This window comes from Globicephala melas, chromosome 5 (genome assembly GCF_963455315.2).
Source record: "Globicephala melas chromosome 5, mGloMel1.2, whole genome shotgun sequence".
Taxonomy (NCBI): Eukaryota; Metazoa; Chordata; class Mammalia; order Artiodactyla; family Delphinidae; genus Globicephala; species Globicephala melas.
The window spans coordinates 52,325,876-52,341,511 of NC_083318.1; the positions used below are offsets into that span (position 1 = coordinate 52,325,876).

Consider the following 15,636-nt stretch of genomic DNA (forward strand, 5'->3'; position numbering starts at 1 on the left):
TTTTAGAATTCAGGTAATATAAGAAAAAACATTCATCTTACTGATCGTGTCTTTCACTTTCACTTTTACTTTTACTTGGGAGGGGAGGGTTTACAGGAGACCTGAGAGTGAACTTCTTTTTTAGAAGGATTATGAGACCCTGAAAGAAATTTCATGGTAAAGCAGAGGGGAATAGGAAGAGGGATAGAGACACTTGCATGCCAGCTGCTTTTAAATTCAGGATTCAAACAACCCTGTGAAGTAGACATAGGTATTCTCATTTTACAAATGAGGACACAGAGGCCTGGAGAGGTGAAGGAGGATGCCCAAGGTCACAGAGCCTTAATTCCAGTCCAGGATTGTTGTCATTCACTCTCCTGCTTTTTCTACTACATGCCTGCTTTTCCAAGAAGAAACCAATGGAAGCTGAGTTGAGGAGTTGGGGGTGGGTGGTGTCATGCCCTTTATTTACAGTCATTAGAAATGATAACTCCACGGTCTTCCATGGCTACCAAGAAGAGCCTATTTCAATACTTCTCCCAAAGCAAATTTACTTTAAAGTTGTCTCTGTGAAATCAATAAATGTTCCACAAAAAAAGAGGCATTCCCTCAGTAAATAAGATTCGAACTAATTTCTTTACTACTGCACATCTCTGAATCTTTAGTATATTTCAAATGAATCTCCAAGGGGAAGATATAGTGTGATATTAGCTGTGGTCCACCTTAGGCTGCCATAACAAAGAGACTCTAACATACAAGGGCCAAAGTAGAAGTTAATTTCTCTTTGATTTATCAATACAGAGAGTGGCCCAAGTCTCTTCCAGTCTCAACACATGGCTTCCAAGATGGCACCAGTGGTTACCATTTCTCAGGCAGGGGAAATCGAAAGAGAGAGTTTAGGGCAAGAGGTTTTCCCTTTAAGGAGATAACATGGAATTACACCATCGTTTGCGCTTACATCCCACTGGCCTGAACTCAGCCATATGGACACAGATATAAAGGAAGCTAAGAGATGCAGTCTCTGGTTAGGTACTCAAGCATCAGGCCAAAACTCAGAGCGTTCTATCACCAAAATGCAAAAAGAGAATAAACACCAAAGGAAAATTAACAGTTTCTCATTGTCCGCAAATTCATTTACTCACAAAACTCTTCTTTTATGCAATGTTCCTCAGGACTGGTACTTCATTAAATACTTTGTCTGTCAGGATAGGATAGTTAATGGTGCAGGAAAAACCAACCTCAAACCTCAGGAGTTTCAAAGAACATCAGTTTAGTTCTCATTCGACCAAGTGTCCGTAGTGGGTTTAGGGATAAGAAGAGAGGGTCTGTTCTTCTCTGTGAGAAGGTTGCTGGAGGAGCTGTCATCTAGAACAGTCCTGATTGCCAGGGCAGAAGGGCAAAGAGTGTGGATGAATCATACACCGCCACATCTAAACCTGAGGAAATCGATGTAGCGCCTGATGGTTTCTTGTAGCGTTCCTCACATGCTTCTCTCTCAAGCCAGGCCTTTACTCCTAGAATTGAGCAGGCTTAGACAGATCCACCTGGTTCCCCCGCAGTGTTCCTGAGTCTATTGAGGAGAAAGGGGTCCCCTTCTGTCTCCTTTGCCCCGATCTTCCAGCATGCTGTGCCAGTTGGAGCACCAAATACAAGCTCTGGATGATTGTGGTAACTGGCAAAAATGTCTCCATATCCTACTCTTCCTATATCTACACTCACAGTCTCAAGAGGCAGAGACTGTTTCTCCAGCCCTTGAATCTGGTCTGGGCTTGTGACTTGCTTTGACCAATGGGATGAGGCAGAAGTGACACCATGCCAGTTCTGGGCCTCAGGAGCACTTGGACACTTCCGCTCCCTTTTCCTCGGAAGGCTGCCTTCACTATGGGATCAGTATATGATCATTGTGTGATCAAGTCCCTGGAGGAGTCATCTGCTGGAGGATGACAGTCACATGGAGTAGAAACGAGCCATCCCAGCTGAGGTCACTCCAGATAGGCCCATTCCAGCCACCCCAGCAGCTGTCTGCAGATACATGGCTGAGCCCAGCTGAGCCAAGTTCAGATTGATGACCCACAGCTAGATAAATGGTTATTGTTTTACATCACTAAGTTTGGGGTAGCGTGGGGCATATGAAAGCTAACTGACATAGTGATTTAAGCAGAAAAGGAATTGATCAAAAGGTTGTATCCCCTGAAAAAACAGGGCACTGTGAGGCTTAAAAGCTGTGCCCAGAATGACACAGTAGAACTGGGCTGGCACAGAACCACTGTACCTGCTGCTGTGGACACCAGCACTGAGACCATACCGTGACCCAGGACCCGGGACCCTGGTAGCGGCCACTGGGACCACTGTCCTCAGAAAAGTGGATGGAGCTCTTTTTTTGTTTGCTTTGTTTTTTTTTTGCGGTACGCGGGCCTCTCACTGTTGTGGCCTCTCCCGTTGCGGAGCACAGTCTCTGGACGCACAGGCTCAGCGGCCATGGCTCACGGGCCCAGCCGCTCCGCGGCATGTGGGATCCTCCCGGACCGGGGCACGAACCCGCGTCCCCCGCATCGTCAGGTGGACTCTCAACCACTGCGCCACCAGGGAAGCCCTGGATGGAGCTCTTATTGCTGCCACCCGTCCCCAGAATTAGCTCACATACAGGCAAGATATTCTATAAAATATATAACACACAAAGGAAAGGGCAGTGAACCAACAAAGCAAGAAACCTGGAGCTAGAGTCCAGGAAGCCCCCAGTGCTGCTAGACATTAACCCTTTAGTAGCTGAAAGGGAGAGGTTTAGCACAGAAATCCTGGGGCAGGAGCCAGGGCCCTTGGGCAACATCTCTTTACCAACCATTACAAAGCATTCGAAGTTTTAACAACTAGTAATGCCATCCCAGTGCATACCACATTCCCCTGCTAACTCAGTCTCTGGCAAGGAGACTAGAATTGCATGCTTGGATTAGATTAATCAAGATCCACCCCCATCTTGGAGAAGTGGGGTTACAGTCCCCTTTTCTGGGCCACTCAGTAGGTGAACAAAAGAATAAAATCAGGACTCTGCCAACAAGGAAGGAGGTGAGAAGGGAAGATGAATTGGCAAAAACAATTATTAGTGTCTGTGACACACCACGATCCACTCCTCATTGATAAGGTGGAGTGACAGATGCAGGACAGGGCAGCTCAAGGCCCAAGAGTTGGATCATTCATGTACCCTGGAACATAGCAAGGGTCACAGAGGCCCAGGGTAACCACTGTCCCAGCCTACCTGTATCAGGGGTTTCCCAAGATGTGGGACTTTCCGTGCTAAAGCCGACAAAGCCTGGGACAGGTTGGTCACCCTGTGGCAAGGGCCACTGGTCCAAGATCTGCATGAAGTTACTTAAGCAGAGTTAGAAAGGACCAGAGAGGTCGAGTGCCTTGACCGAGATCACACTGCTAATTCATTCATTCTTTTTCTTCAGTTAGTCACACATTCAATGTCAATTACGTTTTACAATTCTGTGATTGTTTTTCTTACAATTCTATGGTTAAGGCTCTGTCTAGGATTGGGGAATCCAATTCACCCAACGATTTCAATTCAACAGAAAGAACTGAGGCCAGGAATACCAAGGCAGCTCCGAAACATGAAAGAACATCAAATTAACCTAAGGCAGCTGTAGCATCACTTCTCTCCTTTTTCCCTTTGGTAATTTGTTTTGCAGGTTGCATTTATATATAAAAATCAGGCTTCAGATTTCAGGATAAGCCCAGGAAAAACAAGAACTAGGAAAGATGATTTCTTGTTTCCCTTTACAGCGATCCTCTATAATCAAAGCACTTGCGAACCCTCCACCCCATAAAAAAAAAAAAAAAAAAAAAAATGCTTGTGTCTGCATTTTTCCCCTCAGACAGAATGTTGACTTTCTTCTCTTTGTTTTGACACTTTCACTTCCTTTGCTGCAAGGTGAAGCGGGCACCAGATTCAGGGTGCACAAGGCTCTCTCTGCAGTGTTTGATTTCACTCAAGCCTCCAAGAAGAACCCGTATTAAGAGTTTCTCTTTAACATGATTGGTCTGCTCCATCCAGCGTTGTTGAGGTGAGTGAATCCTCTAATGAATTCTTGATGTCACATTGGCCATAAAAATATGTAATATGGTTTAGTTCGTGATTTATGAATCAGTAAATTGCTTTTTGCCACTGCCACTTCAAGACGTGGTAAACTAACCATTTCTTCTGCCAGTTCAGTCTCCACCCAGGCAATGTTCTGGTCACATTGCCTCCTCTCTGATGCGGCCTTAAATTACTCAGCAGAGACTGAGGCAGGCTTCAAAGGATGAGGTTTCTATGCTTTTCCTGCCTTCAAGCCAACAGCACTGCTTCGTAGGCCCTGTCCCATCTCCTCGTGATTTTCTAACTCCGTACTTTCTTTCACTTACCTAGCAGAGAAACACAAGTTTTCTGGAATCAAAGACATCTCTATTCCCTCTTGGTAGTTTAAATTTTAGATGTTTCCTTTTTAATAAGGTCCTTCAGAAATGCATCTGTCGGAAGGTGATACTAATCGAGTTCCTGGTTTATTTGAAAGCTGCAGCTTTCTCTCAGTACAAGGTTGGGTTCTGCTGACGATACAGAAGGGCCTGCAATGTACTTGCTATCCTCAAAATTGTAATCTAATTAAGAGACAAGAGTAGCATTCATTCATACATACATTCAGGACACAACAATTGAGTGCCTACTGTATACTGGGTATTTGGGAAAACATTCAAGGGGTTTTCAAGCTCTGAGCTCTCCCCCCAGGGCAGGGATTGGGGATGGAGTTATGACAAAAGGGTCACAAATCCACAGATACCACAAGCATTGCCTGCACATTTTCATTCCCTTCTTATCCATGCCTTTATTTGACAAATATCTACTGAGTGCTCGTATACATGCCTGGTGGAATAATGACTCAGATATGTCTGTGTATTTTCTAAAAGCATTTGGATGCAGTTGTAATGGATTAAGTATAAACCCATTTAAAGGGTTTTCTGAATTTGTAATATCCTTTTGTCATTGAGTATTTTCTCAGTCAATGGTTGCCAGAAGTTCATTATTATCGTGGAACTGCACAGAAAGAGTTAACATTTAAAAAATGTTTCCTTATACCAGAAAAGGTGGGGACTTCTGAAAGGGAAGGCTAACACAGGGTACATAGTAATACCAGGTGCGGGGTTTGTAGGAGATCAGCCAAGACTCTACAGGCAAAAAACCAGGGAGATGTGGGGAGAAACAGAGAAGACATCAATCCTCTGTTTAAGCAACCCTGAACCATGTCAGTGTGTGGCCTGACAAGGACAGTACTCTAAATAATGCATATAGTCCTTTTAAAATGATTTAATTATTTTATATAATTAGTATATATTATACATAACTAATAAATAAACCCAGAACATCCAAATCTTTGCCTCACTGAACAATCCTGATTATTTAGCTCCATTTCTACAGTTTAAGTTTTTCAAAAGCAAAATATACTATAATTCTCTATGCCCATGGTTCTTTATACTTTTCCAAGTGCTTTCCCTACATATTGTTTGATGGGACATCATCAAGTCTGTGAAATGTGGACAGGACAGAAATCATTATTCTCATTCCTTTGTTTTTCCTTCCAGTTTTATTGAGATATAACTGACATGTAGCACTGTGTGAGTTTACACTGTACAGCATGATGATTTGACTCACATACGTCGTGAAATGATTATCACAATAAGTTTAGTGAACATCCGTCTTCTCATTCAGATGCCACGTCAAAGAAATAGAAAAAAAATGTTTCTCCTTGTGATGAGATCTCTGAGGGTCTACTCTCTTAACAACTTTCATACCTAACGTACAGCAGTGTTGGCCGTATTTATCATGTTGTACGTTACATCCCTAGGACTCATTTATCTTCTCACTGGAAGTTTGCAGCTTTTGACTACCTTCATCCAGTTCCCCCTCCCCACCCCACTTCCCACCTTTAGTAACCACAAACCTAATCTCTTTTTCTATGAGTTTGCTTGTTTGTTTGTTTTTGAAGTTTAACTGACCTACAGCACTATGTTAGTTCCTATTCGTACAACATAGTGATTCGATACTTCTATACATTTCAAAATGATCACCATAATTAGTCTAGTTACCATCTGTCACCATACAAGGATGCAACATAATTATTGACCATATTCCCCGCACTGTACACATTATCCCCATTTCACAGATGAAGTTAGAGTGTTTAAGAATAGGCAAAGAGTTATGTAGATACAAAATGGGCAAGGGTTAGCTAGGTAAAATGTCAGGAAAATAGATTACGAATAAACTTAAAATGATCTTGGGACAGGGACCTCCCTGGTGGCTGCAAGGTTGAGAATCCTCCTGCCAATGCAGGGGACACGGGTTCGAGCCCTGGTCCGGGAAGATCCCACATGCCGCAGAGCAACTAAGACCGTGCGCCGCTACTACTGAGCCTGCACTCTAGAGCCCTCTAGCCACAACTACTAAGCTCGTGTGCCACAACTACTGAAGCCCGCACTCCTAGAGCCTGAGCTCTGCAACAAGAGAAGGCACAGCAATGAGAAGCCTGCACACTGCAGTGAAGAGTAGCCCCCCCTCGCCGCAACTAGAGAAAGCCCTTGTGCAGCAACGAAAACCCAATGCAGCCAAAAATAAATAAATAAATTTATAAAAGACAAAAAAATGATCTTGGGACATGTAATTCAGAATATGGGAAGGAGGGGGCAAACTAAAATCTCATTCTTCTACTGGTCATCATCCGAGTTCTAACTAAGAATGCCACACTCACTTTAAATGCCAATCTCTTAAAATTAAAGTAGAGACACTTTAAGAGGATGCAGGGAAAAAAAGGAACAAAAAATATTTTTGAAAAAATGGGAAAAAAGTCTAGAAAAGAAAGCCCAAGAAGCAGAGTGATGTACGACAGGAAAAATCAAGGGCAACCGAGTGAGATTCCAGCTGGCTGAATGGGATTCAATCAGTGTGTCATTTCTGTTAACTGTACTTTCAGGGAACCATAATTCATGTGGCCTTAAAAAAAATCCTGAAGATTAAACTATATTGGGTCTCATTTTAGGCAATGCGTATTTAAGTGAAAGGCAGCACTATCAAAAGAATGGGTTTAGGTTTGAATTTTGCTTTCAGCGCACATTAGCCAGCAGGCGGTTACTTAATAATTAATCTCTGTGAACTTCAATTTTTGTCATCTCTCAATGAGTGTGATAATACTTCAATTGCATAGCTGTTTCAAGGATTCGAGATATTGTATGCAAAGCACCTAGTAGTGTACCCAGGACACAGCAGAAACTCAAGCAGGGGGAGCTGGTATGTCGGCTGGTGGTGCTGCCTTAAATTAATGAGTTCTCATGGCCTGAGTACTAGACTCTGAGTAAAGACCTGGGTTTGGGTCCTGACTCTTTCACTTAGTAATTGTAAGATGAAATATTGTTCAAGGAATTTAGGTTTATTCATCCTGAATCTCTTCACTTATAAATATTTAAATTCTTTTTTTTCTTTTTAATATTTATTTGGCTGTGCCGAGTTTTAGTTGCGGCACGCAGGATCTAGTTTCCTGACCAGGGATCGAACCCAGGCCCTCTGCATTGGGAGCACACAGCCTTAACCACTGGACCACTGGGGAAATCCCTCTTATAAAAATGAGTATAATTTCTCTTCTTATTTTTAGTTTGAGGTTCAAATGAAATGATACATGTGAAATAGTTTTTAAATATAAATGTCATATAAAAATAGAATTTCATTGCTATCAAGTCTTCGAAAACTCATCATCTAGGTTAAAACAGACATGTCACTGTATGTATAACAAAGGTATCACCATAAAATAGGAATACAGGTAGAATTCTACCTATGTTTTTAGAAGTCCGGATAACAACGACAACCAAAAAAAAAAAAAAGAAAACGCTCAAATCGCAAGAAATTTTTATTAGCATAAAGGGAAATTTCTCAGTTTTAAGGATAAGGAAACATTTGAACAGGCGTACATGGGTCACCATGGACTGTCCATCCCTAGGGTGGCATCACAAAGGATGAACAGCCATCTGTCCTGAGTAATTTATCAGAGAATCAGAGTCCTAAAGCTCCAGAGAGACCAGAGATAATTCAGCCCACCCTCCTTATTTGACTGAAGAGGAAACTGAGACCCAGCGAAGTGAAGTTACTCAATCAACAGGACATCACTGAGGGGGCCCGAGGGGATGAGCCTGCCACCTGCCTCTGCCCTTAGCTTCTGCTCAGTGTTTTCCAGGACTACACTGTGGCTTCTGTTCAGATGCCTACCCCACTGGCTTTAAAATCTCCGCATCTGGTAAATGGGAAGGACCGGGAAGCAAATTTCAAGCTGTCTCCTAAACTAGAGGAGAAAATCGCCCTAGGATGTCCCCGTGTAGGGCAATGAGGGGCTGAAAATTAACATCTTGAAGTTCCTCCCATCCGTATGCATTCATGACATCATCCAGGAAACATTTAAACAACATAGATGGAACGAAATATCTTGCCAGGTGGTAGCTTGTGATATATACAGACAGCCCCTGACTCACAAAGAAAGACTACAGAGATCCCATACATACAAACAGCTGCTGCCACCCGCCTGGTCCCCTCCACCTTGCAGCTGCCACGGGCTGTGTGAAAAAATTAAAAAAGAAAGAAAGGGAATAGAAAAAAACTTGGACCACTTGCAGATTCGGCACATTCAGAGGCAGAGGAAGGGAAGAAGCTGTGGAAACAGGAACCACGTAAGGGAATGGACTCTCAGGATAAATTTTCAGCCATGGGTGATCTAGCAGCAGTCCCTGCTCCCTTTGCCCTGAAAAAATCTCCTCCCGGGAATGACTGTCCTCTCCCATCCATGCTGTCAGAAATTTTATCAATGTAGCATTTTGCCTCAAAGGCTTTTTGGAAGAAGGAAGGCAGGTAATAAATAATAATTAATTTACCATTAAATTCTCTTTCAAGAATCACTTGCCTTTATAACAGTTAATAATAAAAGTATCTACCTCATGGGATTGCTGCAAAGATAAAGTCAATCAAGTCCTTAGCACTGTGACATAACACTAAGTGTTTTTAAACTATTAGCTCTCAGGAATTCCCTGGCGGTCCAGTGATTAGGACTCCACACTTACACTGCGGAGGGCGCTGGTTCAATCCCTGGTTAGGGAACTAAGATTCCCTCAAGCCGCCTGGTACGGCCAAAAAAACCAAAAGAACAACAACAACAAAAAAAAAACGCGGACTTCCCTGGTGGCACAACAGTTAAGAATCCACCTGCCAATGCAGGGGACACGGGTTCAAGCCCTGGTCCGAGAAGATCCCACGTGCCGAGGAGCAACTAATCCCGTGCGCCACAACTACTGAGCCTGTGCTCTAGAGCCCATGCTCCGCAACAAGAGAAGCCACAGCAGTGAGAAGCCTGCACACGGCAACGAAGAGTAGCCCCCACTCGCCGCAACTAGAGAAGGCCCGCGCTCAGCAACGAAGACCCAACGCGCCAAAAATAAATAAATAAACAAATTCTTAAAAAATGTTTAAAAACAAAAAACAGGGTATTAGCTCTCTTTATAACTACAGTTATTCCCATTTTGCAGATGAGACAACGGAGGCTTAGAGAAGTTAAATTACTTTCCCTAGGCCACATAACTTAGAAGTAGAATCAGTATTCAAACCTAGATCTGTCTCCAAATCCTACAATTTTAACGACTGTGCTACAAACTGTCACGTGCTTAGCACTGGGGGTGGGGGTGAGGTGGCGGTGGAGGGATATTAGAGGCTATCATTCACAGATCAGCAAGAATTGAGTTAATTCTTGCTAATCTGTGAATTTCCTCCTGGACATCAACTGTGCTCTCCTGCATTCAGGAAACAGGAATTTTGATCGGCAAGGATGTCAAGTAGGTTATTTGGGGAAAGAACAGAGAAGACTTGGGCAAGGGACCACAGCTTGACATTGAGTAGGAAGCCTGGAGACAGTGATGACCATAGATGGGAGATATAGAAAAAAAGAGCAGTTTGTGGGGAGTCAAAGATGAACTATGACCCATGTGAAATTTCATCTAGGTCTGACCCAGGAAAGAGAGGGAAAGATTTCTATCTCCGCATGCACCTCTCGCTCCACCCACGGCTACGCATAACTTATTAGTACTCTTGGTAGACTAGGAGAAAGGTTAAATAAACTCATGTGGGCTGGTTGGAAACACAAGGCTTCCACTCCCATTTGTAATGCATTTCTTTAGGGAAATGTGTGCTGAGTTCCAAACAAATGACTCGTAATTTAATACAATACGTGTACACTTCGGGTCTTCGCGGGCTGGGCGCTGTGCTGGGTGCTGGGAATACCAAAGGAAATATAAGGCAAGGCCCTTGGCTTTGAGTAGGCTGGAGCCCTGGAGGGGAGAGATGTGTAAGCAACCAAGGGACAACGTGCTGAGTGTAATAGGAGAGGTGTGTACAAAGCGCCTTGGAGCACAGAGCAAGGCGACAGCGAAATTGCTTTTAAATCAACTTTTAGAATCCAACCCCCCTGCAAGTTGGGAACTGCATGCAATGCATTAGAAGTTATGGGAAGGACGCTCTTACCATTTCATTCTGAACGCGCTCTTTCTTCAACAGAACTGTTGCCTGCTGTTCTCCTGGCAAGTGGTGGTATCAATACCTGTTGTTTTATTCGTTTTGTTTTTCCTAAGAGGTTAGAAAGGGAGGGAGGGGGGTTGCGTGGACTCTGACCTCAGCCTGCTCTGTTTTAAATCTGACTTTCACTTACCAGCGATATGACCTTGACTTTACCTCTCTCAGTCTTAGTTTCCTTATCTGTAAAATGGGGCCAATAAAAACACCCTCTTTATAGAGTTCCTGGGAGGACTAATGAGCTAATACGTGCAAAGTGCATGTTCCAGAATGGAGTAAACGTCTCACTAAATCTGCCTATTGTTAACTGGGTGATAGATAGGAATTTCTGGCTTCAAATAACTTCATGAAGTTATTCAAGAACTGTGTTTCTGAAAGAGTTTTAAATGATACACAGATGAGCATTTTAAATTTTTAATAGCATATGTTTATCTTCATATGTTAAGGGGGAAATATATATAGCACATCAAATCCTACATTTAAATATATTCTTTCTTAGGATGAATTAAAAATTTTAGAAAGTATATTAAGTTAAAGAAAACGATTTAGTAAGTAATAGTCAATTGTTACATCACCTCTTCCAAAATAAAACTAACAAGCTGACTGTGATCCTTAAGTAGAGACTAGAGATAGAGGTCTCCCTTCAAATTTTTCTTTTCCTTTTCCTTTTTTTTTTTCCTTTTGCACTGGGCATGGCTTGAATTAATTTTATTTTTCTTAACTTTAAATAATATATGTTAAAGTGTTGTCTAAATTTTTTAAAGGAGGGATGGGGAAAATGTGGCAGAGGTTAGGACCTCTCTTCGTGTGTTTTTTTCACCATAATGAAATTGAAAACTTTCTTCTGGGACTCTGGGTAAAGGCAGCCTTTTCTAGTGCCCAAACTAAAGAGAAAGCACATCTGAATAGTAGAAAGAATGCCTTCTGCATGCCCACACTTTCTTGGCCCCGATTTCAATCCTGGTGGAAAAATTCCCTGAAGCCGACGACAGCTGAGCTCCTCACCCGGAATTCGGATGATCAGAAAAGGAAAATGACACCCTGAGGTTGTGGGGGCACTGGAGCAGCCTGCGATGCACACAAAGGCCAGAGTGTGACCTGCCACCTGTCCATCTCCACCCCATGAGCCGGGGGGAGCTGAAGTCAGAGGGGATTCGAGTTTGGGGGTGGAGCCACAGAAAGGAGCAGAAGGACGGGCCACTGTCAGCTCTACCCCGGGTTTCCCCCGAGTCACAGTAAGGCCCCTGGGGTACCCAGTCCCCTTTACCCCTTCTTTGTAAAAATCACCTCCAGGAAAGTCCCTCTGTCTAACACAACAGCTGGCCTTTGAAGCCTATGAATGGTCATGCCTAGCTGGGGTTTCCCTGGGGTCAGCATCCCCATCTGGGCGCCTCATGGCCCCAAGGTGTCACCTCCTCTGACAGGCTTGCAGAGAGCAAGCAGAGTGTGTTAAAGGCACACAGGACCAAGGGACACTATTTGCTAGAGGTTTAGCTCATGCCAGCCTTCATGTCTTCTGCCTTCTCTCACTCTTCCCGTGGAGATGTCCCCCCTCTAACTGAGCATCCTCACCTTTCTTCCACCAACCTGGTCACAGAGTCTTTATTTCCCCTGCCATGAAGATGGGAAGCAACGAATCATGCAGCCCTCACTGGGAGAGGAAGGTACAGAGGAAAGAGTACTCATTGAGCCATGGTCAGGGGCTTTCAGATAAATTCCTCTATTTTGGCCACAAGAATAGGGTTGTCAGGTACAATGCAGGACACCCAGTTAATTGGAAGGTCAGATAATAAATAATTTTTTAGCAATTAGTATGTCCTGTGCAATATTTAGGACATACTAATAATACTAAGAAAATATTTGTTGTTTGTCTGACCTTCCAATTTAACTGGGTGTCTATATTTTCATTTGCTAAATTTAGCAACCCTACTCAAAAACAACCCCATGAGGCTGGCATTATTATTCTTATTTTAAATGTGGGGAAAATAAACTTTCGAGAGACTAAGCAACTTGCCCAAAGCCACAGTGCTTGCAAGGTGACAAGAGTAGAGATGAGATTTCAACCCAGACCCATCAATTTCAGGACCCTTGCCGGTTCCATACCACGGATCCAGGCCTTAACCGAAAGGGATAGATGGGATGCTAATGGAGGAAACTGTGGCTTCTCTAAGGAGTCTGGGGGATTCTTGGATTCTGGCTCAAAATGTAGACAATTACTCAATAAACAGTGGGTGGATATAATGAACTGAATTATTGCCATGCTTGGTAGCTAAAAGACTTGGCTCCTTTCCTAAAAATCCTCCTAAGACTTGTTCCTGAGTCCCAGCTCAAGTCCTTCAACATTACCCTTCAGCGCCTGGAGGGAGCACTTCACCCCACGTGCACAGGCAGTGGTAGGTGAGGTCATGGGACACAGCTCCAAGAGAAGTTTTGAGTCGTGTTACATCCATTTCACACATGGAGGAAACCCACAGGCCTGAAGGAATTGCCTGGCCCAAGGAATAAACCAGTCCCCTCTTGGCCGGACAACCTTGAAAGCTCAGCGTGTGCAGTCCAGTAGCCTTGCTTGAACCAAGCTGCCTCACCCGAACTTGAAAATATCTGTCTGCATGTCCCTCAGGGTTGTTTTAAGGAAGCAGAGGCTGTGGGGATACGAAGAGGGAAGGGGGGTCCTGCTAGAACTCTTTCTCACCCAAAGATGAGATTGATCAGCCGATTCAAAGTTCCTTCAGCCTCATTTCTTTCTTAAATTAGTAAAGCTCTATGAATCTGCAGACAGGAATCCAGACAGAATGCATGTAGCTCATAGGTGCCCACAAACCTCCGGGTCACCAGGGAAATTGCTGTGGCTCTGCGCACAGGGGCACGTCTCACCCTCCTCAACTTAAACCCCAGCCTTTTCTTCCAGATCCTCACTGGAGGAGCCTTAGGAGGACAGAGGGTAGTAAGGGCCAAAAAAAAAAAAAATGGTATTGAAAGAAAACTTGGACCCAAATCTGCAGCCACCAGGGAAGTTGACTACCTTATAATCATTTTATTTTCTGACAATCAAAGCAATAAATGCTCATCATGGAAACATTTGAGGATGCTGAAAAGGATAAATAAACAATAAAAACTACCCATAATTCCATCATGCAGAGCTATAACCTGTCCTAAATTTATGGTGTATTTCCTAAGGATCTCTGTCCATACAATAAATGTAATTGGTCTCATACTTCATATATGACTTTATTTCCACCTTTTTAACCTGACAAATCATAGACACTTCTCTCAACATTGTTAAAGACTCTCCAAAGAATCTTTGTAGCTTTTGATGAATCCTTAATGGGCGCATTGAAAATGGCCATAGGTAATTTAATTATTCTCGTCTTGCTAAACATTTAGAGCGTTTCTAGTGTTGTCCCTAATAGAAATAGCATAGCAGTCAACAACTTCACATACTTTTTTTTTTTAATTTTTATTGGAGTATAGTTAATTTACAATGTTGTGTTAGTTTCTGGTGTACAGCAAAGCGATTCAGTTATATAGATGTATGTATACATATTCTTTTTCAGATTCTTTTCCATTATAGGTTATTACACGATATTGAGTATAGTTCCCTGTTCTGGACAGTAGGTCCCTGTTGGTTTCACATACATTTTTATCAGACTCTTTGCACCTGTTCCCTCTCGTCTAGAATCTACTGTAAAATGGCATCCGATCCAACCCAAAGATATGTGTCTTATCATGTTCTCTGCTTTACCACGCTCTACAAAGAGCACAATGTCTTCCAGAGGCCCCACCAGCTGAACTCATTGGAGAACCACTGTGGTCAATTACAGAATAAGAATGACCTGGTCCCTTGTCACATGAAAGGGGTTCCTACACAGCAGGGAGGCTCAGCTCTCCCCAACCCCGCCTCCCTTAAACTCAGACCATGGTTTACAAGAGAGACAGAAAGGGAGCAAGAGACAGACAGAGGAAGAGACAGAGAGAGAGGGAAAGAATCCCAAGGACAATTTTCAGACAAACTACCGCACAATGTAATTCCACCAGGAACATGACGATAAAAGTCCTCAGAACTGTGCCACTTGGTGTTTTTACAGAACCGTTGCTTGCTGATTCAGTTAATGATACTGTTGGGTTCCAAATTTCCTCTAAAAGGGAGTCTTAAGTGTTCTCAACTTGGACAGGGCTGGCTTAAAAATAAACAAATAAGTTATATAAGTCCAAATGTTGGAGGATCAGGTTTTGGAAGTCAAGACTCTGGTGTAGGATTAAAGGGGCCCGCCTCACATCTTGCGGTTGGGCCTCACGTGCAGCCTGCAGGGTGGAGCAGCAAGGAAGCATTCCAGCTGTCCCCGAAATCCAGCTTCTAATTTGAGCACCAACACCCACAGGAACTCATGCACAATGTACCCTATGGCTCCTAAGAGACATTCACGGTGCTTAAAAGACAGTGAAGAGAAACAAAAAAGCAAGCACAACCACTGGTAGATGATGACAAACTTCGTTTCCTTTACTCTCTTCCAATGTTAGATGTTTTGAAAGGCTTCTTTGTGCGATTCAGGAGCTGTCATCTCCTGCTTGAGAGTTGGCTGCTTCTGGGTGGGAAGTGAAGTGGTTACTATGGTTTGCCTTTTGAAAGTTTTTAAGGCTCCTCCTGGAAGAAAGATGTCAGATTCCCCCAAAGTTACCAATGTGGATGGAGCCCCGCTTTGAGTCCAGCTATGGGAGCCACTGCAAGGGACAGAAGAAGCCCAGTGCTCTGATGGGGTCCAGATCCTCCTTGCACTCCTTGAGTGAGTGATGTGAAGATGTGAGATGTCACAACTGAGTTCATTCATTCACATATTTATGTCACATAATTATTAAGAGATAAGTAAGTGGGAGGCACTGAGAGTCCAAGGGTTAAAAGATAAAGGAGAATAGGCCCTACCCTCAACTTTCCTATTCTAGTTGAGGAGAATAAATGTGTCCACACATAGCCAGAAAATGCTACATACCCACTACCAGTAACGATGGAGACCAGGGATCCACCGTGGGCCAGGAAC

General features: G+C 43.4%; 1 protein-coding gene across 2 annotated transcripts in view; it reads left to right on the plus strand.

Annotated features, from left to right (window-relative positions):
• Window positions 1–3,928: 3,928 nt before the first annotated feature.
• Window positions 3,929–15,636, plus strand: part of LOC115839923 (recombining binding protein suppressor of hairless) — a 231,606-nt gene continuing 219,898 nt past the window's right edge. Inside the window, exon 1 of one of the 2 annotated variants that reach the window (XM_060299219.2) lies at window positions 3,929–4,043. In XM_060299219.2, the coding sequence (XP_060155202.1) occupies window positions 4,012–4,043 (32 nt within the window). In that variant the 5' untranslated portion in view covers window positions 3,929–4,011. The remainder of the gene's footprint in view (window positions 4,044–15,636) is intronic. The other variant, XM_060299220.2, reaches the window with a different exon arrangement.